Raw genomic sequence first — 26,006 nt, forward strand, 5'->3', positions numbered from 1 at the left:
TATCTCATTCATTCATCAGATCTTACATTCGTTTAAGAAACTCTCGACTTCTCAGTCTAGAAGCATTACTTTCTTCTAGAGCGAGTTAACAGCCACATTCATTCACCTTTGGTCGGCATTTGCAACCACTGCTTCACCTTCACTATACGCGTGCTTTCTCTTCCATGTCACAACCAATGGTATCTACTTACAGCAGAGTCACCTCTGATGCAGAAGATTTGGTTACATTCTCCAAGTCAAAATCATGTGAGGCAACATTTGAATGTGCTCTTCTCTTTCCATCGTTAAGCTCTTTAGGATACCAGTTCATGATAAGTTTATGCATACAATACTGACGAGTAAGCATCAACTTGATCTCATTAACTGAACAAGTCTTTCCGATTTTCTTGCTTGCGAGTGTATTATGGGCTTTATGATACAACTTTCGGCCCAATATTTTTCTAATATATATATATATCTAAATGGTTGGGTGTAGTAAGTCTAATGGCCCATTTAATATGATATAGATAAAATGATATTAGTTATCCTTTGTTCGTTAATATCCGCTGTAGCATATCGGTCAATTTCAATTAGGAGAAGAATGTCAATGATTAATCTCTTGAAATCCGTGTTCGATTCCCGGCAGCGGAATTTTTTATTTTTCCCAATAATAATTTACATTTTTTTTTGTTTTTGAGTTTGAGTTTTGACTTCACCTTAATGGCTTAATATTCAAAACTCATAGGATTACAAACGGTGGCAACACAAATAGCACATGACAAGCCTTGAAGAATGCTCGAGGGACCAAGATTTTTATTCAAAGCCAGGTAAAGAAGGTACAAACATGTCCATGGATATAGTATGCAGACAAGTAATCCCAGAGGGTCTGAACAAAGGAAGAGTATTGGCTCTGCACAAAATCTATCAACTGGCCTGAGTTTACCAATTGGTGTAGTCAGAGGCGCTGAGATACTCCCCATGCTCCTCAAAGTATTCAATCATACGTTTAAGAAACGCATCACTGCTCACCGTCTCTGTATCGCAGACCACACAACACTGTCTTCTAGCGCGAGTCACAGCCACGTTCATTCTCCTTTGGTCCTTTAGAAACCCAACCTCCTTCTTTGAGTTCGATCTAACCATGGAGATGATGATAGCTTCTTTCTCTCGTCCTTGGAAACCATCCACCGTAGAGATCTCCATCTCCTTTAGCTTCTCCTCTTTGCCCCTAAGTATCCTAAGCACCATAACCTGAGCAGCGTAAGGCGTGATGATTCCAATATCACAAGGTTTAACTCCACTCTTGATTAGTCTCTTGGCATGTGCCATTGCAACCTCTGCTTCACCTTCATTGTAAGTGCTCTCTTCCTCGTCTTTCTTCTCTTCCATGTCACACCCGGCGCTATCTACCAACAGCAGAGTCGCCTCTGTTGCAGAAGATTTCTCCACATTCTCCAAGTCAAAAAGCATATGCGAGGCAACACTCGAATGCGCTGTTATCTTCCCACCGTAAAGCTCTTCAGAAGACCAGTTCATTATAAGCTCATGCATACGGTACTGAACAGTAAGCATGGACTTAATCTCATCTCCGTAAAGATCCGCCAACCGCTCAAAGAGCGTTATCCCCAACCCTTTCCTCTCAGCTTCAGCGCTCTGGATCGTCGGCGGGAGCTGGAGATGGTCTCCCGCAAGTATACACCTCGAACCCTTCAGCAGAGCGATCCAGCAAGCAACCTCGAGAGCCTGCGCTCCTTCGTCAATAATCACCAAATCAAAAGTTACGTTATCAAGCTTTCTCGTCAGCGCGCCGGTAAGAGTCGTGAGAATGACATCAGCGTTCTTGATCACGTCCGATACAGCCAACTGCTGCCTCTTACGCTCCTCTTTACCCAAAGCTCGGAGGTCCTTCTGTATCCCTCTCCTCGTGTTCCTATCTTTCGCCTTCAACAGCTTCCCGTTCAACGCCTTCATCTCCTTCCTGATGTCGTTCGCCAGCGCACTGTTGTCCCCCTTGAGAACCTGAGCGTCCAACGCACTGTCCAGCACCTGAGGTAACAGCCGCGCTGGATGCCCCACTCTCACCAGCTTCACCTTGTGAGGAACGAGCCTCTCCACGATGTTATCGACAGCGATGTTCGAAGCCGCGCAGGCGAGGATCTTGGACCCGCGTTTCACTTCTTGCAGGATTATCTCCACGACTGTAGTCGTCTTACCAGTACCTGGTGGACCATGTAGCAAAAAGACCTCCTTCGAAGACAAACCCTTCGAAATCGCGTCTCTCTGAGACTGATCAAGATTTTTGTTAAACGGATTAAACTCAACCTCCTTCTTAGCAACCGTAGGCCCTCTCTCCCCGAACAACACCGGGACTAGATCCGAAGCAGGTCCTCTCAACACACCTTTACTCAACTGCACCAACGTATCTTTCATCCTCCGATACGTCACCTCGTTAGCGAGCTTCTCCAGCCTCAGAGAAGTGTTCAGCCCTTCTTCGGGTACCTCGTCGAACACAACCGTGATCGCGGAGTCTCGCAACCGGTACACCACTCCCTGCGCGAGCGGAGAGGAGCTGAGATCGGCTTTGTTGAGCTTCAAAACGACGACGTCGTGGTTGCCGAACTTGTGAGCGGGGAGGACGTCTCCCTTGTTGGATTGGAACTCGAGGAGAGATTTCCCCATGAGACCTGTCTGCACGTCGACGCATTTTAGGTTGAGGATCGTGGTGCCTTTCTTCTGAGCGGTTTCGATGTTTCTCGAAGCGCCGGTGGTTAGTGAGGTTGATATCTCGGCTTCTTTCTCCATGTCGATGAGTGGAGCCATCGTTGACACGAAGGATTCGAGTGACATCGCGGATCCTCCTCGGTTCTTCGCCATTTGAGGAGTTTGTTGATTATCTGAAATGAGGAAACGACATAAATATAGATCTTAAAACTCAGATGAATCCAAATGAATGATTCTATAATCGGAGAGAAAATTGAGGGGCGAAATGGTCTTTACTTACCAGAAGATTTGTTCTTCGACGGTAAGTGCGTGATCACGTATTGGAAGAGGAGGAAGTCACTCGACAAGTAGGGGGCTTAGCTGGTGGAGAAACCCTAGAAGAGGTGAAGAAGAGGAGGAAGAAGGAAGGAGACGATGATCTGACTGGTGGAGGTGCGAATTTGATGAACTATTGGGCTTTTACGGTTCGTTACTGGCCCAATTTGTTTTTTGTTTTTTATTTATAAAGAAGACTGGTGATTGTTAGAATCATATCTATACTATTAAAGCAGAATCCCTACTAAGATTCTACCATTGATTTTTTAAGATAATTACAATTCCATGCCATTAGCTTTTTATTTGCTTTAATTACAATAAATAAATAAGGAAATATCCCTAACTAAAAATCAAACTAATTTATCAAAACCATCGACTATAACACATTCCCTAGGCCCATATAAAGCAAAACTGATAACAAAAAGAACGTACATCAATGATAGAACAACGTTTCCGTTTACAAATTTATATCAAACCTTTAGCTTAATTCTTAAGTTTTTGTTTGTTGTGATTTTTTTTTGTTTGATCGATTTTGCAAATTATACTCTAAATGAATATTAATTTTAACATTGTATTCAAAATAGCAAGGGGAACACGACATATTTACACATCAAACTATAATGTATCAATTATATACATTGTACTTTTAAAATGCTAGAAATAGTTAGTTTTTATCTATGTTTATGTAATGTTTCAGACTTGAGCAATAAACAATATTTTTTTACTACATCGTTTGTAAATATATATATATATATATATATATATATATATATATATGTCAAAAATATTTAATACAAAGAGAATAAAAAATTTGTTTGATACAATAAAGGGAAACACAATATATATTTTATAAAAGTAATAATGAAAATTTATTAAATTTAAAATGTTTGAAATGAAAATTCAGTATGTAAAATTAATATTATAAATATGTCTGAAATACCTTAATATGTAAATAAATATCTTAACAAACAATATATAAAATCCTTTAATTTAACATATAAATTTCTTTTTAAAAAATTATTAGAACAAAATTATATCCCTCAGCAAAATATTTTCAAATATATTTTTTGCATTAAAAATTATATTAATTTTTAAGAAATTAAAAATATTTTAAAAGTAATGAAAGAAGGTATAAATAGACATATTATACAATATGATTCTCATATATGTATATTTATATAGGGCGTTAGATTAATTTTAGGAAACTAATAATATTAACAGATTATATATGTTAATATATGCTATATATGGGTTATATACGGATCGTAGGGTCTATTTGTTCAAGTTTGGATCTGATATGAAACCACCATATAAAACTCAAATTATAATAAAATATAAAATTATAAAATAATTCCTGTATATTTGCCAAAGAAAGATTTTGTTACCATAGTGAATCACGACAAATCTTCTACTACGATCAGTTATTATTCAAACTGATGGAGTATTTTTATTCAAAATAAATGATATGATAGAGATTATATATACTTTTGCATTTTTTGTTATTGTGAGATTATATAGTTTACCCATACGTTCATATCATAATATATTTTTATCCCAAAACATTTATTAATTCTTTAAAAAAAATTATTTATGTCAGTGCCAAAAATATAACTAATGGGATCATTCATTATCTTAATTTATGCAATGCTCATATATCTATACTATTAAAGCAAATTCTTTGATAAGATTATGTCCTTAATTATTTGAGTTATTATAGTGGCATGTTACTCACTTATATAAGTTTCTTTTATTTCTTTAAAAATTGCGTAGAAATAGTTTTAAGCAACAATCTATATCATTTAATATAATCGATTGTGCACATATTTCCAAATATAATTACAAGATTTATTGCATTACGAAAAATAGATCTGAAAATATTCAAACAGATAAATAAAATAACTTATTTGCCAAATAACCAAAAAAGTAATTAGATTTTTAGTTAAAGGTTAGACAGAGATATAAGAGAAATGAGAAGAGATAATGTGTTTTTAGATAGTAAAATTGGGATTTTTGTATTTATAAAAGAGTTGACCAAAAAAGTATGTTTCCTAAATAAATCTATAATTTAGGTTCAATAAATTTATCATAGTTTGGATATGATTTGAGTCCAATACATTTAGTTCTCTTTTTTATATTAAACATTTTAGTATATGGGTTTCGAGTTCGATTTAAATTTTGCAAAAAATTAATAATTATTTTCAAAAAAAATATTATTTTTTAGATATTGATCATCCTAAAACATATAAACAACTATTAAATATTTTTTTACAAATAACTATTAAAAATGTTACAAAATGCATTATAAAAAAAAATAATCATAAATTTTATATCATAAAATTAGATACTTAAAAATAAATAATCCCGCGTTTTTAAAACGCGGATCAAAATCTAGTACAAATGTTAAAGTCGATCATACAAAAGAACGTTAGTTAACTGATGCATTGTCGGACATAAAAAAATGAAGTTTGTCACAAACTGGTATTACACCCAAGGGGCGGATGTAGAGCTTAGGGGGCACGTGCGCCCACTGTTTTCTGTTTTTTTCTTATGTAACTTATATCAGTTTGATCAAGTGTTCTTGGTTTTAGTGAATAAAAAGGAAAAGTGCCCCCAATTAAATTTTTTTCTTGTTATCTATTGTATTGTGCCCTCAACTAATAAGATTTCTGCATCCGCCCCTGGTATTACCCATACAAAGAGTACTGATGGAAGTGGTGAACACTTGTACAGCAAATAGTAATGTCCATGCTGACTTGACCATTGTTAAGAGAATTTGTTATACTCCAGTGAGATTATAAGATATTACTTATATACTTCTCTTTATAAGTTATGTAATGTAGCCCGTATATGGAGGTGATACGTGTTTGTTGAATCTTCTCCTTATGATTTATATTAACTTTAACAAAAGAAAAACTTAACACTTAATGTTGTTCAAAATGAATTAAACACTTAATTTGCTTTTTTCTTTTCAAACCATACTTCATTCATTCAATAACTTAAAACAAGAGTTATTCCACTAAGGGGAAGGTCATACAAGAACGAAGGACAGACTTTGCTAATCCGTCCGCTAAAACGTCCCAGAACGAGGCGTAAAACAAAAGGAGATAGAGATAAGAGAACTATTCAACACGCGGATGTCGTGGAGAATTTCTTAGAGCAGACGCATTAAGAATTCAGGAGGGGAGGTCTCATGCTTCCAAAAAAGTATTATAATAATAAATTTGAATGATCCCGTCTCGCTGCACCCTTTCTGGACGAACCGGTTTAGCGCTGTATCGGCGAGCTCTACGCCGCGTGGCGATCTGCGATTAGTCCACATATTTTTCTTTTTTTTTTTTTTTAATAATCAAACGAAAAAAATAAAAGAAATTAATAATAAAAAATTAAATTTATGATCCTCTCCCCAAGATCACTGATGGGGATGTCGTTAGAGAAACAAGACTACGAGAGTCTGAGAAACATCTCAGGTCGGCAAAACCCTGTTGATTTGCGGCTTCCAGAAACACTTAATTTGCTATATTACACGAACTATGTTAAATTAAATAAATACGTAGAGAGAGGTTGACAATAGTCTGTGGACAAGATCGGTTTTAAACTTTTAATAACCCTTTTAATTTAGTTTATATCGAGAATCGAATTCAGGATCAACGAGCCCCAAAAAAATTATTTCAGACTACCACCGCTTTGGTTAGTAGCACTAATATCACCAGAGAAAGAAAAAAGCATCTATCAAGTCGTAATGTGTGTCCTGAAACAACGTTTTGTTTTATTCTTGTTGTTGGGTAGATCAATTACATCTATTTTAATTTTTTGGCAAATTTATTTTATTTCTCTCAACTCTAGGGGAAGGGGGGTTATTGGAAAATTGAATTTATATAGAGTTGGTTGAGTTGAAGAGTTGTGAGATTTATTTAATTGATAAAGAATTTTGTTATATTTGCAAAGGCTTTTGTATATTTAGAAAATCTTTCTAAAGTATAAAAAAAAATCTTTCAAAATATTACTATAGTAACTTTGAGAATCTAAAGAATACATATATATAATCTTTTTTTTTTGTAAATGTACATATATATAATCTTCAGGCTTTTTTTATAATAAACTTAACTGTTTAAAATTCAAGTCCAATAAAATATTTTAGCAGAATCATATAATTATTAACTAAATTTCTGATTAACAATATATATATATATATATATATGAAATTAAAAAAATCATAATAGAATAATTTTGTTAACAATCATTAGAAACCTAACTCTCAGTTATCCATTAAAAAAACACCTAACACGAGATGGGCATGAGACTTTTAAGGGTTTTCGGTGAGCACTCTTTATAAGTGAGGCAGATACTTTAGGAGAAGGATGACAAAGACTAACACGAGAAAGCTTATAAAACAAAAGTGGAATAAAAGTTCAGAAAAAAACAAAAGTGGAATAACATTTACAATACAAAAAGTTAATTCAAAAGAACATGATAATACAAAAAAAAGTGGAGGACCTGGAGGTGTAAAGTGAGATTCTCACACGCAAGTCTGCCAAACTAATAATTAGTGACGTACTGGAATAACTTTTATCTTTTCAGCACGTACTGAAATAACTTTTAAGATGATAAAAGTATCTTTTTGATGTTGGAAAAAAATAGAATTGTAATAAAGTATAGAGTGCATGAAAAACATGTTATTTAAATAATTTCTAAATAATTTTTATTAGATCTCTGGTAACAAAATAAATTTGTACGTACATTCATATTCTGATTGAAATTTCATCATATTGTTTAAAATAATACATATAACTCTTTCCGTTTCAAAAAGATGCAAATTTTAAGAAAAAAATACTTTAAAATATTTATTTTTCAAAATTTTAATGTATTTTTTCGACTAATAATGAAAAATTGTATATTTTAAAAATATTAAATGCATTTTTTTGAAATTTTATTAGTTTAAAAATATAGGAAATATAAAATTATAAAAAAGCTATGCATGAATAACTAAATTTTAATGTGTTTTTTTAATAAGTGTAAAAATTCTAAAATATGTATTATTTTAAAACAGAGGGAATAATTAGAAATATTTCTTTTTCAGTATTTACATAACCAAAAAATAAGTTACATCATGTTATCTTCTTAATTTTCACGTTCATGCATAATTGGACACGATGTCGATAATCATATGTATGGAGTTTATACATTCCTTAAAGTTTTGTTTTTTTCCTACATGCTTCAAAGTTTAAACTTGCACTATAGTCATTGCGCTTGTACTTTCTACAAACAAAGATATTTGGAATTCAACGAACTGGATCGTTCTTGTCAGATATTACATAGTAATATGTGAATACATAACTTAAATCTAAAACCATATTTGTATCTATGGTAAAATGCATTTGCCCGTTTGCTCGTTTGGTAGAAGTAAAAAAACGTGTTATTTAGCAATGACTTTTTAAAGTCCTATAGGCTCATAATATAATAGATAAGGGATTCACGTAGGTAACTTGGATATCAGAGTAATATTTTAGATTTTATAAAATTAATATACCGCTAAGATCGAAGTTTGGGATCTCAAGAAAGGATTTCCATTGTAAAAATGATACAAGTAGCTAATTTTTTAACATGAGAATGCAAGTAGGCACTGTACACACTTTTTATCTGTATATCAACTAATGATATAATTAATTAGATATATTAGACTATCACCAGTCAATTCCTAAATCGTATAACTAGATTGATAAAAGGGCATATATAGCTTATACAAAGCCCTTTTCAAAATATATATATAGTTCATATTGCGTACACCAAAAAAAAAAAATCTCATATTGAGACGTTTTTCTTCTACTGAAAAAACTTATCTTACAAAGGAGTTGTCATCCACGTTCAGCTTTCTTGAGCCGCTTCATAAATACTTCCTCCGTTTCAAATTATATGTCGTTCTAGAGCAAAATTTTTGTTTCAAAATAAGTGTCGTTTTCGGTTTTCAATGCAAAATTTATTGAAAATATTCTCTATTCTATTTTTATATTGGTTGATGTGTATTGGTAATAGTATTTTTATTTTGGAAATATGTAAAATTAAATGTTTTCTTAATCTGTGTACAAAGACTTAGAACGACATATAATATGAAACGGAGGGAGTATATATTCATCCCAATTTTGGTGCATTCAATTCGTTAGAGAGAAAATTGGGATTAGTATATGTTTACTCCAACAAGGCTACTCACTCCGATTTCTCAATTTTTATTTGAATAACTCGATTCGGTATCTTCTTATTTTTTTTAATTAATCAGTTTTGTTTGTTCTATGGGTTTCTAGCTATATTCGATGTCCGTGGGGCAGTCAACACGCGCATTGGTTACCTTTTTCAGAACACATCGGTAAATGGGTTTCAACTATCAACAAGATTGAGAAAGAAACAATTCTAATTTATTCAAAATTGATGCACATTGCCATTTTTTATTTCAAAATATATCACGGACAGAGACTCTGCTCTTCTGGAAACTTTCTGCGACCTGTCACTATTTAATACATCCACTTATCCCCTGTCCTCCTCACTACTCTTCAGACACAAACTAAAACAAACAAACAAACGAAGAAACCAAAGAGGTTAGATTTTCAGACATGAAGTTCGGGAAAGAATTTTCATCACAGATGGTGCCTGAGTGGCACGAAGCTTACATGGATTACGAATATCTCAAATCTCTTTTAAAAGATATCACCAAATTCAAACGCAAAAACAATCCTAGTCACGGCCAACATCATCTTCGCCGGAAGCTAACTGTTTACCGAACATTCAGCGGTTTACTCTCAAAGTCAGCAAGAAAGAGACATCATCCCCTCGGTAGTGCACCGATCAGTCCTTTCTCAGATTCTGACGACGACATCGAGGAAGGACTAAAATCAGCGCCCATTCTGGTCCACTCGGCGAGTCACGGATACGAGACGACGTTTCTGATGGCGGCGGAAGCAGGAGGAGAGTACGAGACGGTGTTTTTCCGGCGGTTGGACGACGAGTTCAACAAAGTGGAGAAGTTCTATAAGGAGAAAGTTGAAGAAGTGATGAGAGAAGCTGTGATGCTCAACAAACAGATGGATGCGCTGATCGCGTTTAGGGTGAAAGTGGAGCATCCTGATGGGTGGCCATGGAAGGAACGTACGGTGGAGATGACTCGATTAGCTTCCGATATCTCTATTTCCGCCGCGGCCGTCGCAGCTTCTACTCCGGCCAGAGCTAGATCCAGTAAGTACACCTAACTGAGAGTGTGTGTGTGTGTGTATTAAACGGTTTTAGATTAATGATTGGTTCCGGTTAATTCACCGGTTTGTAACCGTACCGAATATATAAACCGAATTAGTTGCAACGACTAGTTTCAGCTGGTACGTTAATGATTAATTCCGGTTTTATCGGACCGTAACACTCAACCGTCAGATTTAAATTGTTTTTTTTTTCTGGCTATAGTGTACTATTCTTACCGGTTTGATTTATGATGATTAATCCATGTTCTACTGAACCTAGAGGGCAAAATTGGAATACAATTGGTTTCTTCGGTTTGATGTAAAGATTAATTACGGTTATGTAGAACCAGTACGTACGGATTCACTTAATTTAAATCTGATTATTTCAAATTCTGGTTTGCTTGTAGTGAAGCTTGGCGCTCAAGCTCTGGAAGCAATACAGGAAGGAGGATCAAGCAGCAGTGGTAAATCCGACGAAGGCGAAGATGAAAATGAAGACGACAAGGAGAAGGAAGAAGATAAAGTCGTTTACGACCCAGCGGCGGGTGACATAAGTAGATTAAGTGCTGCAAGGCCATCTCCCATCGAGGTTTTGGACCGTGTGAAGATCAACAATACCAAAGAAACGCCTCGGTCCACCATTAAATCCGTTCTCAAACCCTCGAACCCGGAGCTCAAGTTTAGCAGAGATAATCTGAAGAGAGTCGAGGAGAAACTGAGACGCGCTTTTGTCGAGTTCTACCACAAGCTTCGGCTGCTCAAGAGCTACAGGTATACGTTCTTGAATTTTTTGATGATGTGATTCTTTTGGAACTTTATGATTAATTGTTTTGAGATTCGATGGAAACGTATGCAGCTTTTTGAATGTGTTGGCGTTTTCGAAGATATTGAAGAAGTATGATAAGGTTAGTTCGAGGAATGCTACGAAGTCCTACATGAAAATGGTTGATAACTCTTATCTTGGTGGCTCTGATGAGGTAAAAAAATTGTCTTCTTTTTTTTTTTTATTCAGTTTGATTGATCATTCTTATGTCTCTCATTATAAAACTGATGTTCTCTAGCTCATCCTCCATTGTCACAGGTTATTAGACTTATGGAGCGTGTTGAAGCTACATTCATAAAGCATTTCACCAATGCTAATAGAACAAAAGGGATGAACATCTTGAGACCCAAACCTAAAAGAGAGAGACATCGTATTACATTCTCCACAGGTAGTACAATCATAATACTTGTCACTTTCAAAAACTTAAAGAGTTTTCATTATAATGTTCTTTGTGGAACTCCAGAATAATTGCAAGAAAACTAGAAAATGAATCTTGATAGAGTCAAATACTCACTTTTATGGTTTGTATATTAATTATGTGAATGAATAAATTACAATCTCTTACATTCGTATTTATCTATCTTATTAAAGTAGAAGTACTTTTAGGATTTGTTTGGAAACATGGATAGTAGTAAGAAAATAAATATAATACTGTTTGGAAACATTGATAGTAGTATATTAGGAAAAAAAGTAATGGACTATACTATTAAAAAGTTAGAAGTCCATTACATTATACTAAAATGTAATGGGTTTATGTTACTTGATATACATATTTCAAATCAAAATAATAATTTAATACTGATTAATATCAAAAGTTTATTCAATAATATACATATATTCAAAAATGATTTTCACTAAAATATTTTTCAATAACCATTGTCAAAATGTTTTCAATATAAAAAGAAAATACAATACAAAGCCCGATTTCAAACACTAACTTAAAGTATGGGTTTTTATATATCACATCAAAATTTAAAAATATAATATGTGCTTATTTACATATAAAATATTATTACCTAATTATATAAAATATTTATATGATCGCAAAGATTACTTATTTGATGGTATGTATAAAATACGATTAATTATATGATGACACATATTTTTGTAATCTATGATGACACATATTGGATATATAATAGTGACTAGAAGTGGGCGTTAAGGTTTGTTTTCGGATCTCTTTGGGATTTCGTGTTCGGTTAGGATCTTTGCGAATTCATTAAATAAAAATAGTTAAGATAGAACCATTAAATTTTTCATTTTCTAAAGTTTGTATATACTATAAAATATATACCCGTGCAGTCGTACGGGTCAAGATCTAGTATTACTTTAAAACTTGACGTTTTTTTTTGTATTTAGGATAACTACATTATCTATTAAAATCGGTTTTCCTAATCCACAATCACCAACTTTTTATGTTCAGCTTATGCTTGTCAGTTTATAATTTTGGGTCTCGGTTTTCAGGTTTCTTGGGTGGATGCATGTTCTCTCTAGTAGTGGCTCTATTCGCTATCATACGCACCCGGAACATTTTGCAGGAGGAAGGCCAAAAACAGTACATGAACACCATGTTCCCTCTTTACAGGTAAACCTGATTTGGTTCCGTTCTTACTAATCTGTACTGACCATTTTAAAGTGAAAACTGTTTGTTCAGATACATTATGCCTTTTTTTTCTTTGTTCTTGCAGCTTGTTTGGCTTCATTGTGCTGCACATACTTATGTATGCTGCCAACATTTACTACTGGACGAGGTATCGAGTGAACTATTCTTTCATATTCGGATTCAAGCAAGGAACAGAACTTCGCTATAGACAAGTCCTACTTGTGGGCTTCAGCATTGGTGTTTTGGCTCTTCTCTGTGTTATTGCGAATCTTGACATGGAAGTTGACCCCGAAACTAATGATTACAAAGGATTAACCGAACTTCTTCCTCTTATCCTCCTCATTGTAAGTCCATATATCCAAAAAGAAACCAGCTTACTAAGCTATATGACAGACTATTAACATGGTTTACTTTGTGATCTAGGGTCTGTTTATAGTTCTGGTCTTACCATTCAACATCTTCTACCGCTCAAGTCGCTTATTCTTCCTCACGTGCCTCTTTCACTGCCTTGCTGCTCCTCTTTACAAGGTAGATCATAAACTGTTGATTGATGATACAAAATATTTGATATTTGTATTTTTCCTTTTTTTACTTTGTCTTGATTTTTTTCGCCTCAAGTCGCTTATTCTTCCTCACGTGCCTCTTTCACTGCCGTGTCTACCGCTCAAGTCGCTTATTCTTCCTCACGTGCCTCTTTCACTGCCGTGTCTACCGCTCAAGTCTTGATTTTTTTCGCCTTTGTCCTCATGCAGGTAACATTACCTGATTTCTTGTTGGGAGATCAGTTAACAAGTCAGGTGCAAGCTCTTAGAAGCATTCAGTTTTACATATGTCACTACGGTTGGGGAGATTACAAACTCAGACAAAACACTTGCACAGAGTCAGACACCTACAATGCTTTCTTATTCATTGTTGCTGTCGTCCCATATGTCTGTCGTCTCCTTCAGGTACACATTCTCTCTTCAGACAACATCTAGCTGTCTTTTTTTCATTCATATTATATAACATTTGTTGAATAGTCTTTTTTTTTGTTTTTTTAATTCATATGATAACATTTGCTTAAAACATGATCTCTATGCAGTGCTTGAGGCGGCTATTTGAAGAGAAAAACACAGAGCAAGGATACAATGCTATCAAGAACTTCTTGACTATAGCGGCTGTCTGCTTGAGGACAGCTTACAGTGTGGACAAGGATAATCAATTCTTATGGAGAATGTTAGCTGGGATCTTCTCAGCTATTGCTGCCATTTTCTGTACTTACTGGGACTTAGTCTTGGACTGGGGTCTCCTAAACAGGACTTCCAAGAATCGTTGGCTCAGGGATAAACTCCTTATCCCTCAAAAGAAAGTATACTTCATCGCCATGGTGAGCACTAACAAGCCTACTCATCATCATGAATCATTTAGCAAAACTGATTCTTTTTTCTAAAAAAAAATGGTGCAGATCTTGAACGTATTGCTCAGATTCGCGTGGGTGCAGACCGTGCTGGATTTCAACGTCTCCTTTATGCATAGACAGACGATGGTTACTGTTGTAGCCAGTTTAGAGATTATCCGCCGTGGAATATGGAACTTCTTCAGGTTAGAGAATGAGCATTTGAACAATGTGGGGAAATACAGAGCATTCAAGACGGTTCCATTACCGTTTAACTATGATGAGGATGACGACAAAGACAACTAGTGTTTGATCTCTTGTCTTAAAATTGTGTAAAGTCAGACGCTTCAACTGAATTCATCCACATGAAGTAAGAAGAAGACTGAATTATACAATAGCCGACACCAAGATTAAGGATCAGATGTTAATCTCAGGGCTTGTAACTTGTAAGAGTTTTTTTAGAAAAAACTTGTGGTTAGTTCTAGGACTAGAGCTCACTATCTGATCCTAGGCCATTAAGCAATGTACTCTGCATTTCTATTTTTGAGTTCTTAATATCATTCCTCATGTATATGAAGACAAGAGAGGAAACACACCTAGAAGTAGAACTAAAAGGTAACTTCTCTCTAAATATTATTGCATCATCAAGAAATCATAGAACAAAAAAAGGTTAACTGAAGGAAACATTCATTGCGTATCAAGCTTAGAGATATGTTATAGAGTTCATACTCTAAAGCTTAAACTTACATAAAAAGTTATTTTCATTGGCCTTGTACTTTCTACAAACAAAGATATTTTGAATTCAACGATGTTGATCGTTCTTGTCGTCAGATATATTACACGACACTATATTCATTGACCTTGCACTTTCTACATCGTAATTTGTGAATACTTAAAACCCTATAAGAGTTATCTATGGTGAAAAACGCATGTGCCCTTTTGTTTGGTAGAAGTAAGAAACGTGTTATATTACTATGACTCTATAAGTCCAAATAGATAGAGGTTTCTAGATAGAGATCAGCGTAGGTAACTTCAATATCACAGATGAGTATTTTACATTTTATGAAACTAGAATAATTTACCGTTACGATTGAGATCTTCAAGAAATGATACTTGTAGAAATCTATAATATAATTCTATAATATAATGAGGGAGTTGAGGCACTCCCACTGCGCCACGTCAGCGTTTTCGTGGGCCCCACCTCTTTAATTTTTTTTAACGGGTTTGCTATGGGCTTGACGCAAAACGGTCCGTTCGTTTATGTCTTCATGGGCTTCAAGATCCTTTGTTTCAGACGATTACTATTCCGGCGTCCATCTTCATTGCTCGACCTTATGACTACGCAAGATCTCTGCCGAAGTTGCGATTCATATTCCTGTAACGGAATCTCCAGCCTCCTATAAATCAATGTTGTCAATGGTGACTTTCAATTTTCTCTTAACTTTTCTACCAGAGTTGTGGTTCGCCTCCTGATTGAACCTTACATAACCTTTGAGTATTTTTCAAGCTCTGGATAGGGTATCAAGTTGTGTAGCATCTCTGTGGAAACACGACTCCAACCTACTGTTTGATAGTTTTTTCAATTCATTGTTGGGTTTTGCTTTTACAATTAGTTGAAAGAGTCTACTTATTGTTTCCACGACAGGAATGTTACCGTCTACTTATCTCTGTGGGATGAGGCTGCATCAACCTTTAGGAGCATTTTCAAAGCAGGGGATAGAACCCAGTCTGTGATGTTGGTAACCACGGTTAATCCTAAACTGTTTGGAGGTAAGGATCACCTGTTCTCTGGTTCATACAATGATTGTCCCATGTAACTAACACATTTTTTTCCAATCAGGTAATCACCAAGGTTAGCTCTCATTTGCCTCTTAATTTTACTCCTCCACTTTTCTACTTTGTTTAACTTTGTAACCTCCGATCCGAAAATGTCTTCATCAGGTGCTTCAGTGGATAACGCCGTCGTCCCACACTTTACCTTCGACTCTTCGCCTCAGAGGAACTGCTCAGTTTGTTATTGGTCGTCTCATCCCAGGAACGTCAAGAAGAATGGAGAGTTCACGGGGATCACAATTCTACTCAACGAATTGGTGCTGACTTTTACTTTCAGAATCCTTTTATATATGAAAACGTTTAGATATACGATCCTTTTAAATTTTCCTGCAGGACAGCAAATAATATTTGGAAGGTTCCATTTTATTTTATGTTAATCCAAATCTAATATTTCAAATATAGATGAGCAGTCACAAAGTATCCAAATCAACAGCAACTCTGTGAGTGGGTTATTCTACATGGATAGAGCAAGATGACATGTCTGTGCTCTCTCCCTCCCTGTAAGGCCTTACCTTTTGTCTGCTTCTTCTCTCTCCAAGGTTTCTCTCTCTATCTGCCAATTAACTCCTTTTGTTCTGTGATGTTAAAAAGTTCCGCTTTTCTTGGATTTAATTCTCAGGAGCAGTCACAGGTTAAATTGGAGCTCACGTTATTAGAAGCTCTTGAAATCTATCCTCCCGTTAAACTCCGAGGCAAGTTCTCTTCTCTCACAAAATAAAATCATATCCTGTTCCTTGTCCAGTTCTGCAAATGGCTTTGAATCAGAAAGCATAAACCTTTACCCAAAAAGGGATCATTTTTCTTTGTAATTCAATCCATGACACTGATCAGTTCAGTTCTCTGGCTTCTTGCTTTCTACTAATGGGATTTTTGTTGTAATGTGGTGTGCAGGCATACGTTCTTTATGGTCTAATGGAGTATCTGGGCAGAAGGTTGTCTGACATTTGCCCATACTTGCTTCTTTCCCTGAGTTCCTATTGATTTGTTTGGACCTTAAAAGAAGTCTTTTTTTCTATGATCACATAGCTTTGACCGACAGTTCCCAGCGGATGAGGTTCTGCTACTGGATCGTTTCTACAACATAGAGATGCTGGTGAGTAATCCTTACAGCCAAGATTTGACTATTGTGATGCTACATAGCTTTGGCTTCTAAGCTGGCTGCTATTAGAATTGTGCTGTGAATCTATGATGGTTTAATCTGTTGCCTCTGGATTTTTATCAGAAATCAGATAATGAGGACATTGAAATTCTTAACCCCGAGGAAGACTTTACCTTGCCTCAGAGTTTCTTTGATAAGAAAGAGCAGTGACAGAAGTGGTCTTCGCTTCTTTTCTGGGCCTTTTTTTTGTATATGGTTGGAGCACTACCGATCTTTTTTACTCTCTCAAAGAGTTTAAAATTAAATAAAACAAGCTTTTTGCTTTTCATGTAGCACTGATATCGGTTATGTTTGTTTGGAAGGAAATTTTAATAATGCAGTTGATTGGTCCGTATATTGGAAATTTAAAATATATCTTATCAAATCAAACAACATAAATAGAGTATTTGATATCATGAGACTGACGACAAAAGAAAGATTTAAAAATGTTTTGAACAAAAAAAAGAAAGATTTAAAAATGTAATTTAAAAAATAATAATAATATAGGATTGAATATAATTATCTTCCTTCTTATGAAACCAAGCTATGCAACTTAATAGAAATGTCTTATTTAACTTCCAAAGCCTTTGATCAGTTCTGAAAACAAATAAAAATAATTTTTCAATTATATTAAACCATTTTCATATGAGATAGTAGGTAAAAAGAACACAGAGCCCCTACAAAGGAATACACTCACACCTCCATTTCTCTTTCAACTTCAGGCATTTCTTTTTATTTTCTCACGATCGAGTGTATATGAACAATACAATTGAAAATCATATAAGCTAACTATTGTCGTATAGAAAAATATGTTTCCACCTTCATCTTACTACTGCCATAAAATATTTATGCTTCTCAGTTTACCTTTTCTTTTTATTTCTCAGCTTACCTTCTCAGTTTACCATTTCTTCAACCTATTTCTAAATTTATGAACAATATTCTTTCTGATATTTATTTGCCTGGTTTCCACTGGCCGTGCATTTTTTTTCCAAATCCAGATTAAAGTTTAGGGAAACAATAAGGTCATGGTTTCCGAGAGCTACACATTTGCACCAGTTGGAGATTATAGTTCTTCAGCTACTAATGCTGAATATACAACGCTACAAAAGCTTTTCATGTATACCAAAGTGATTCACCCGATTTTTGGTTCATCTCAACCAGTCAATCGTGTTTCTTTTGTCAATGCATCTGGCTCTGGAGGTGGTTCAAAAAAGCCTGCTGAGAAAGGATTTGTGACAAAAGGTAGTTGTAATAGCTTCAGCAGCAGAGCATGAAAGTTATATTGAGATCTTAAAAAACAAGTGTACATTGCATGACCTGCAAAGATTGAGGTAGACAACAACTACGTCAATAACCCCGTATACGTCAATAACCCCGCGTTTGCGCGGGGCCAAGCCCCTAGTTATACAAGTAGCTAGGTTTCTTAACATGATAAAAGATAAGTTTGGACTGTACACGCTTTCTTATGTATTTATCAAACTAATGATATACTATAATTAATTAGATGGTATAGGTACGATAAAATAAGCCAAGAAATCTGTGTCAGGTAGGCTGAATAATATAATATGATATGATAAGATTACTGGACTTATATAATATGATAAAATTAGCCAGTATCAATCAAATACTTTTTAGGCATAATGTTTGAGAATACAGTAAAAAATTTCTCAACTTACACAAAAAACAAATAACTTTCAACTTACGTTTAAAACATTTTAATTTTACTTCAAAAAAAAAGAATTGAAAACTAAACCTGAATTTTAATTTATTAGACCATTTTGAACATCTAAAATTTTAGTTTTAAATTAACTTTTTGATTATATTTTCAAGTATCTAAAATGAATTGGTTAACAAAACTTGAATATTGAAAAATTGACAATTTTTAAAAATTAGAAACTAATACAAATCAAACAAAAAAATTCATACATTTATTTAGTTTTAAACAATTTGAATGTTTAGAACCAAACAAATTAACTCGAACAAATTCAAACTGAACTTGGATTGAAATCAAAACATTTACCCCTAATTAAACTGACCTTGGATTTAAATCAAAACAATTGCCCCTAATTAAAATATTTATTCATAATCACATATCTTGCTAACTTCATGTCACATATAATTCAAACTCAATTTTTTCTACTAAAGTCTGACTGATAAAGCAGATGACAAATAAGTAAAACCGGATCTAAGTACGGTCGAATGAAACAATAATCTTGGTCTTCAAAAGTTTTAGAGGGGGTTTGTACATAGAAATAAATCCTTAAACATTAATATCGATCCTCAAAATATTTGATTTCTCAAAAAATATTTCGAACTGCGAAAATCTCAGAGCCGATCTTGCAAACGAATACCAATATACCATAAAAACAATATGTTTCAATATTAATGTATTTTTATAAATGTATTTAAAAATGTGGTTGGTTGAACTAAATGATTCACATATCAATTAGTATATGATATATAATTTGTTTATTTTTAAATAATATATATATAAATATATTAAATTTTATATTTAAATGAAAGAATAAATCATTTTAATTGTATAAATAATTATATTTTAATATGAAATATTATTTTCTAAAAATAAAAAACTCAAAAACTCGAAACTATTAATTCAAATTTTAGAAACAAATATAAATGTATGATCTTATTAAATAATAAAATAAATAAATTATATTAAATTATTTTTAAAAATTTATATATTATAAATGTAAATGATCTACCAAAAATATTTATATAAAAGTATTGGGTAAAAAGAATTTGGAAAGAATTTATATTTTTAAATGATATTCTAAATGCTTTTCTAGTATTTGATAATTGGATAATAAGAACTATAGTACTTAGGTTAATGTTCTATTAATAAAGCCATAGAGGTCTACTTACTCGTTAGTGTCTTTGACAGACTGCCTTTTTATTGGCCGCCTCATGCAGATATATTTAATTTGGAGCCCTCTGACGAATTTAATGGACCAATTTGTTTTTATCTGTGGTAGTCTTAATTTTATCGATTAGATTTTTAAAAAGTTAGTTTCTAAAAGAAACCACAACCCTTATCGTGCACTTTTTAAAAGAATAGTAATAAAAAGTGGCTACTAAAAGGTTACTAACTCCAGTTTCTCAAATCATTTGAATAATTTGGATTGCTTTCAATTTTTATTTTAAAGTTACCATCAACTTATCATTTGGTTAATGATAAGTTGATGATGAGTTAAAAAAAATCATTTTAAAAGCACTTTTAGTCTCATCTCCCTTTTCATTTTAAATTGGATTTTGAAATAATTTCGACTTAACTTTATTTTTAGCTCTTTAATAATTTATTTAAAATAGAATAACGTATTTTTTTATTTATATTTTCCACTCCAAAAGTAAATAGAATTAGAAAGAAAATAACAATTTGTTTGATGTGCGTGGGACAGTCCTACACGCGCTTTGGTAAATGGTTTCCACTTTCAACAAAGTTTCAATGATACAAGACTATTCACAAATTGATACACATTGCCGTTTTTATTTAAATTAACATAAACCACCGGAGATACTGCGACCTGTCAGTGATTAATACCATCCCTATAAGTAATCCTGTCTTCTTAACAACTCTTCTTCAGAGACAGAGAGACGAACAAACATCACAACAAAGAAAACCAAAAGCCTAGATTTTCAGACAAGAACTAATGAAGTTCGGGAAAGAATTTTCTTCGCAGATGGTGCCGGAGTGGCACGAAGCTTACATGGACTACAACTATCTCAAATCTCTTCTAAAAGAGATCGTCAATTTCAAACGCAAAAACACTCCTCACCACCACGGTCACGGCCACGGCCACGGCCAACATCTCCACCGGAAGATGACAATCTACCGAACATTCAGCGGTTTACTCGGAAGAAAACGACATCCCCACGGTGGCGCACAGATCGGTCCATTTTCAGATTCGGACGACGACATCGAGGAAGGACCGAAGTCGGCGCCGATCCTGGTCCACTCGGCGAGTCACGGATACGAGACGACGTTTCTGATGGCGGCGGAGGAAGGAGGAGAGTACGAGATGGTGTTTTTCCGGCGGTTAGACGACGAGTTCAACAAAGTGGAGAAGTTTTACAAAGAGAAAGTTGAGGAAGTGATGAGAGAAGCTGTGATGCTCAACAAACAGATGGACGCGCTGATCGCGTTTAGGGTTAAAGTGGAGCATCCTGACGGGTGGCCGTGGGAGGAACGGACGGTGGAGATGACTCGTTTAGCTTCAAATGTCGCTATTTCCGCCGCCGCCGTCGCAGCTTCTACTCCCGCCGGAGCTAGATCCAGTAGGTAAACCTAAAACTCAGTGTGAGAGTCGGTATATGTGTGCATTAACCAGTTTGATTCTCGGTTTTATCGAAATGTAACCGTACCGAATCGTTAAATCTTCTCTAGTTCGTTGCACCTACTAGTGCCAGCTGTTAGTTTGATGATTGATTCCGGTTATCACGGACCGTAACACCGAATGGCCCAGACTGACGCGTTTGAGCATCGGTTCATGTGTTCACGGACCGTATAACCGAATGGCCCCACACTCTAGGCCCTATCTAAAATTTATATAATGTCGGATTGAATTTTAATTATTAATAGTTCGCATTCCGATATATATATATATATTTTTTGAAAATAAATATTCCGATATATTTTATCTTCGTTTAAATTTATTTTGGATTCAATACTCATTTCCGGCTTAGAGAATTTTGGTTTGAGTTTGGATACTTGTAGATATTATATCAAAATACATAAAATTGAGTACTTGAAATATTTATTTAGGTTTAAAATATTCTTCAGATATTAATTTGGATTTTCAAGTCAGAAGTTTATAGGTTATTCAAAATTTTGAGTTTTTGAGCTATTTGTTTAGTGTTTCAGAAAAAAAAAACTATTTGTTTATATTTGATTAATAATACTTAAAGGTTAAATACATTTTATACCATCCCGCTAGGATATAGCTCTTTCTATATACTCTATTTTAAATAGGTAAAATCCACCTGTTTCTGCAAATAATTTTGAGCAAATCTTTAAAATAATATTTTTTAAGTTTTTGTCACAAAAATAGCACTCAAAAATAAAATGACCAAAATAGCATCTTTTTATTTTAAAAATTTTAATATTTATTTTTTATTTTAAAAAATTTGAATACATTCCTAAAACTCCACCCTTTTAACTCTAAATCATAAGTCTTAAATTAGTTAATTCAAGGGTTATAAATGCATATTTACCTTTTAATAAAACTTATTTTGGTCATTTTTTTTTCTTGTGATGTTATTTTGTGATAAAAATTTGATTTTGTGCTATTTTTGTCCTTTTCGATAATTTTCTTAACAATAAAATAAAAAAAAACATTATCGAATGCCTATTTTGGTTTCCGGTTCGGTACGGTTCTCAAAATTTCTTTTTTTTTCCTTGTTATATTGCATTGAATATTATACTCACCGGTTTGACTTGTGAGGGTAAAATTGGAATACCTGTGGTCTATTCTATTTGATTAATGATTAATTCCGGTTATTGTCGAATCAGTATATACCGAGTCACATAATTTAAATCTGATTAACTCAAATTCCGGTTTGGCTGTAGTGAAACTTGGCGCTCAAGCTCTGGAAGCAATACAGGAAGGAGGATCAAGCAAAGCCGGCAAATCCGACGACGAAGAAGAAGACGAAGACGAAGATAAGGAGAAAGAAGAAGAGAAAGTCGTTGCCACCGGTGACATAAGTAGACTGAACGCTGTAAGACCATCTTCCATCGAGGTTTTGGACCGTGTGAAGATCAACAACACGAAAGAAACGCCACGTTCCACCATTAAACACGTTCTGAAGTCCTCGAACTTTGACGAGCTCAAGTTCAGCAGAGATAATCTAAGGAAAGTCGAGGAGAAGCTCAGACGCGCCTTCGTCGAGTTCTACCAGAAGCTTAGGCTACTCAAAAGCTACAGCTTCTTGAACGTGCTGGCGTTTTCCAAGATATTGAAGAAGTATGATAAGGTCACTTCGAGGAATGGCGCAAAGCCTTACATGAAAATGGTTGATAACTCTTACCTTGGTGGCTCCGATGAGGTAAAAAAAAGAAAATAATGTCTTCTTTTTTTTTTTAATTCAGTTTGATTAATCATTCTTATAAAACTGATCTTTTCTTGCTTCTCCTCTATTTGTCACAGGTTACTAGACTTATGGAGCGTGTTGAAGCTACGTTCATAAAGCATTTCACAAATGCTAATAGAACAAAAGGGATGAACATCTTGAGACCCCAAGCTAAAAGAGATAGACATCGAATCACGTTCTCCACAGGTAGTACAATCATAATACGTACTTATCACTTGTCAGTTTAGATTCTCAACATTTTTATGTTGTTTTCTTCAGACTATGCTTGTCAGTCTCTAATTATTAGATTTTGGTTTTCAGGCTTCTTGGGAGGATGCATGTTTTCACTAGTAGTGGCTCTGTTCGCCATCATACGCACCCGGAACTTATTGCAGGAGGATGGCCACAAAAAGTACATGAACACCATGTTCCCTCTTTACAGGTAATCACTACTTAAGCCCTATTTCTCTACTAGTTTGTACCACACATTTTAAGTTGAAAACTGTTTGTTTGAATGCACTCTGCCTTCTTTTTGCAGCTTGTTTGGGTTCATCGTGCTGCACGTACTCATGTATGCTGCAAACATTTACTACTGGAGGCGTTACCGGGTGAACTATTCTTTCATATTCGGGTTCAAGCAAGGAACAGAACTTAGCTATAGACAAGTCCTACTCGTGGGCTTCAGCATTGGTGTTCTGGCTCTTCTCTGTGTTATTGCCAATCTTGACATGGAGGTTGACCCCGAAACTAATGATTACAAAGCTTTAACCGAGCTTCTTCCTCTTATCCTCCTCATTGTAAGTCCATATTAATCCAAAAAACTCAGCTATATATATGACGTCATTATTATTACTAACAGGGTTTTGCTTTGTGATTATCTAGTGCATGTTTATAGTTCTGGTCTTACCATTCAACATCTTCTACCGCTCAAGCCGCCTGTTCTTCCTCACGTGCCTCTTTCACTGCCTTGCTGCTCCTCTTTACAAGGTAGAAGAACAGAAACTGAAAAGGCTCTCTCGTTTTGATGATGATGATAAAACTTGATTTTCATCACCTTTCTCAATCTTGCAGGTAACGTTACCTGATTTCTTGTTGGGAGATCAGTTAACAAGTCAGGTGCAAGCTCTTCGAAGCATCCAGTTTTACATATGTCACTACGGTTGGGGAGATTACAAACTCAGACAAAACACTTGCACTGAGTCAGACACCTACAATGCTTTCTTATTCATCGTTGCTGTCGTCCCATATACCTGTCGTCTCCTTCAGGTGAATCTAACCGTCTTTTTTTTTGTTTTTTTTTTTATTTCATATGATAAAACATTTGCTTAAAACATGATCTCTATGCAGTGCTTGAGGCGGCTGTTTGAAGAGAAAAACACAGAGCAAGGATACAATGCTATCAAGAACTTCTTGACTATAGCGGCTGTCTGCTTGAGGACAGCTTACAGTGTGGACAAGGATAATCAATTCTTGTGGAGAGTGTTAGCTGGGATCTTCTCAGCTATTGCCGCCATTTTCTGTACTTACTGGGACTTAGTCTTGGACTGGGGTCTCCTAAACAGGACTTCTAAGAACCGTTGGCTTAGGGATAAACTCCTTATCCCTCAAAAGAAAGTATACTTCATCGCCATGGTGAGAGCACTAACACAAAGCCTACTCCTCATCATCTTGAATCATCTAGCAAAAACTGATTCTTAAATTTAAAAAAAAAAACAACTGTGCAGATCTTGAATGTCTTGCTTAGATTCGCCTGGGTGCAGACAGTGCTGGATTTCAACTTCTCCTTCATGCATAAACAGACGATGGTCGCTCTTGTAGCCAGTCTAGAGATCATCCGACGTGGGATATGGAACTTCTTCAGGTTAGAGAATGAGCATTTGAACAACGTGGGGAAGTACAGAGCATTCAAGACGGTTCCATTACCGTTCAACTACGATGAGGATGACGACAAAGACAACTGAGTAGTTGGATCTCTCTTTGTCTTTGAAAACTATGGTAGTGACAGATTCTTCAAACTGTATTCATCCACATCGAGTAAGAAGAAGACGTAGACTGGATTTAGACAAGAGCCGACCCATCAAGAGATCATGAAGGATATGGTTAGTTCTAGGACTAGGAGCTACTATCATACTAGGTTTTGAGATCACCGGTATGTATGTGAGGGGGGCTAGAAAATCCATTAAGCAATGTACTATGTATTTCTCATTTTGAGTGTTTCCAAAATATCATAAGTTTCTCATGTATGGAGTGCAAAAAAAAAACCTAAAACGTGAATAATCTCTAAGATATTATTGCATCAAGAAATCATATACTAACAAAAAAAGTACACTCAATAAACAGAGAAGCTAATGCATAACAGGAAAGCTTGGGCAGAAAGGTACTTGCTCAGCTTGACAGATAAGTTGGTTATAAGTGCTTGGTCTACATTTGGGTATGTAGCACAAGGACTTGGAAGATTGAGAGCTTGGATTCTGTATAAGCAAGAGAATCAAACCAACATGATGAATCCTCCTTGTGGTAGAGCTATGCCACCAGATCCTTGTTTCCATGCTCCTCCTTACTACGATTGCAAAACAAAGAAGGGAACTGACACGGGTGATGTCGTTCTGCATGTGAGACACTGTGAGGATATAAGCTGTGGGGGCTTAAGCTTGTCAACAACTCATAACTTGAAGACAAGACAGTGTAAAGTCTTCTTTAAGACAGTGGTTGTTCATGTTTGGACTATATTGCCAAGATGTTGATGTTCTTTTATGAGTGGTTTCTTTCTTTCATAGAGTTAGACATATAATGGGTCTTCTTAAGTGGGTCTAGTTAACAATAGGTCGATGTAGTAAATTGCTTGTTTTTGTAACATATTTAGAAAATTTAATTAAAAAGTTAAAAAGTTAAATTCAGATTATCAGTAACCTAAG

At 34.8% G+C, this 26,006-nt stretch overlaps 3 protein-coding genes and 2 long non-coding RNA genes across 11 annotated transcripts; 4 read left to right on the plus strand and 1 right to left on the minus strand.

The window, feature by feature from the left end:
• Positions 1-598: 598 nt before the first annotated feature.
• On the minus strand, positions 599-3,140 carry LOC108828501 (uncharacterized). The gene is made up of 2 exons (XM_018602220.2): positions 2,981-3,140; positions 599-2,873 (listed from the first exon to the last, which is right to left on the minus strand). Exon 2 carries the CDS (start codon positions 2,851-2,853, stop codon positions 919-921), a length of 1,935 nt encoding a protein of 644 aa, XP_018457722.1. The 5' UTR covers positions 2,854-2,873; positions 2,981-3,140; the 3' UTR covers positions 599-918.
• Positions 3,141-9,468: 6,328 nt separating this feature from the next.
• Positions 9,469-14,658, plus strand: LOC108828005 (phosphate transporter PHO1 homolog 5). The gene is made up of 10 exons (XM_018601543.2): positions 9,469-10,236; positions 10,640-11,003; positions 11,089-11,209; positions 11,314-11,443; positions 12,520-12,640; positions 12,744-13,002; positions 13,082-13,186; positions 13,411-13,605; positions 13,740-14,024; positions 14,103-14,658. The coding sequence occupies exons 1-10, from the start codon at positions 9,618-9,620 to the stop codon at positions 14,337-14,339; spliced, it is 2,436 nt and encodes an 811-aa protein (XP_018457045.1). The 5' UTR covers positions 9,469-9,617; the 3' UTR covers positions 14,340-14,658.
• Positions 14,659-15,317: 659 nt separating this feature from the next.
• On the plus strand, positions 15,318-16,561 carry LOC108828006 (uncharacterized). Of its 6 annotated transcripts, XR_008938485.1 has the most exons (5): positions 15,339-15,803; positions 15,874-15,885; positions 15,975-16,123; positions 16,269-16,405; positions 16,486-16,561. It is a non-coding gene; the product is annotated as an uncharacterized LOC108828006 (long non-coding RNA). The 6 variants fall into 6 exon arrangements; XR_001945754.2 differs by having other exon boundaries at positions 15,318-15,452; positions 15,679-16,123; XR_008938488.1 differs by having other exon boundaries at positions 15,336-15,452; positions 15,541-16,123.
• Positions 16,562-16,752: 191 nt separating this feature from the next.
• On the plus strand, positions 16,753-17,344 carry LOC108828007 (uncharacterized). Its single transcript, XR_001945756.2, has 3 exons — positions 16,753-16,798; positions 16,893-16,959; positions 17,089-17,344. It is a non-coding gene; the product is annotated as an uncharacterized LOC108828007 (long non-coding RNA).
• Positions 17,345-20,516: 3,172 nt separating this feature from the next.
• LOC108828004 (phosphate transporter PHO1 homolog 5) lies at positions 20,517-25,330 on the plus strand. 2 transcript variants are annotated; one of them, XM_018601538.2, is made up of 9 exons: positions 20,517-21,297; positions 22,589-23,067; positions 23,169-23,298; positions 23,413-23,533; positions 23,630-23,888; positions 23,974-24,078; positions 24,163-24,357; positions 24,439-24,723; positions 24,816-25,330. In XM_018601538.2, the coding sequence occupies exons 1-9, from the start codon at positions 20,673-20,675 to the stop codon at positions 25,050-25,052; spliced, it is 2,436 nt and encodes an 811-aa protein (XP_018457040.1). In that variant the 5' UTR covers positions 20,517-20,672; the 3' UTR covers positions 25,053-25,330. The 2 variants fall into 2 exon arrangements, with proteins under 2 accessions (XP_018457040.1, XP_018457042.1); XM_018601540.2 differs by having other exon boundaries at positions 21,090-21,301.
• Positions 25,331-26,006: the final 676 nt, after the last annotated feature.

This window comes from Raphanus sativus, chromosome 9 (genome assembly GCF_000801105.2).
Source record: "Raphanus sativus cultivar WK10039 chromosome 9, ASM80110v3, whole genome shotgun sequence".
In the NCBI taxonomy this organism is placed as follows: Eukaryota; Viridiplantae; Streptophyta; class Magnoliopsida; order Brassicales; family Brassicaceae; genus Raphanus; species Raphanus sativus.

What these genes read in the sequence shown, in the direction of transcription:
- LOC108828501 (XM_018602220.2), bottom strand. Translation starts at nt 2,853, where the DNA reads ATGGCGAAGAACCGAGGAGGATCCGCGATGTCACTCGAATCCTTCGTG.
- LOC108828005 (XM_018601543.2), top strand. Translation starts at nt 9,618, where the DNA reads ATGAAGTTCGGGAAAGAATTTTCATCACAGATGGTGCCTGAGTGGCAC. An exon ending in ATCTTGGTGGCTCTGATGAG is followed by an intron (nt 11,210 to 11,313) that starts GTAAAAAAATTG and finishes CCATTGTCACAG; the next exon opens with GTTATTAGACTTATGGAGCG. An exon ending in TCGTATTACATTCTCCACAG is followed by an intron (nt 11,444 to 12,519) that starts GTAGTACAATCA and finishes CTCGGTTTTCAG; the next exon opens with GTTTCTTGGGTGGATGCATG.
- LOC108828004 (XM_018601538.2), top strand. Translation starts at nt 20,673, where the DNA reads ATGAAGTTCGGGAAAGAATTTTCTTCGCAGATGGTGCCGGAGTGGCAC. An exon ending in TCCCGCCGGAGCTAGATCCA is followed by an intron (nt 21,298 to 22,588) that starts GTAGGTAAACCT and finishes GTTTGGCTGTAG; the next exon opens with TGAAACTTGGCGCTCAAGCT. An exon ending in TTCCTCTTATCCTCCTCATT is followed by an intron (nt 23,889 to 23,973) that starts GTAAGTCCATAT and finishes GTGATTATCTAG; the next exon opens with TGCATGTTTATAGTTCTGGT.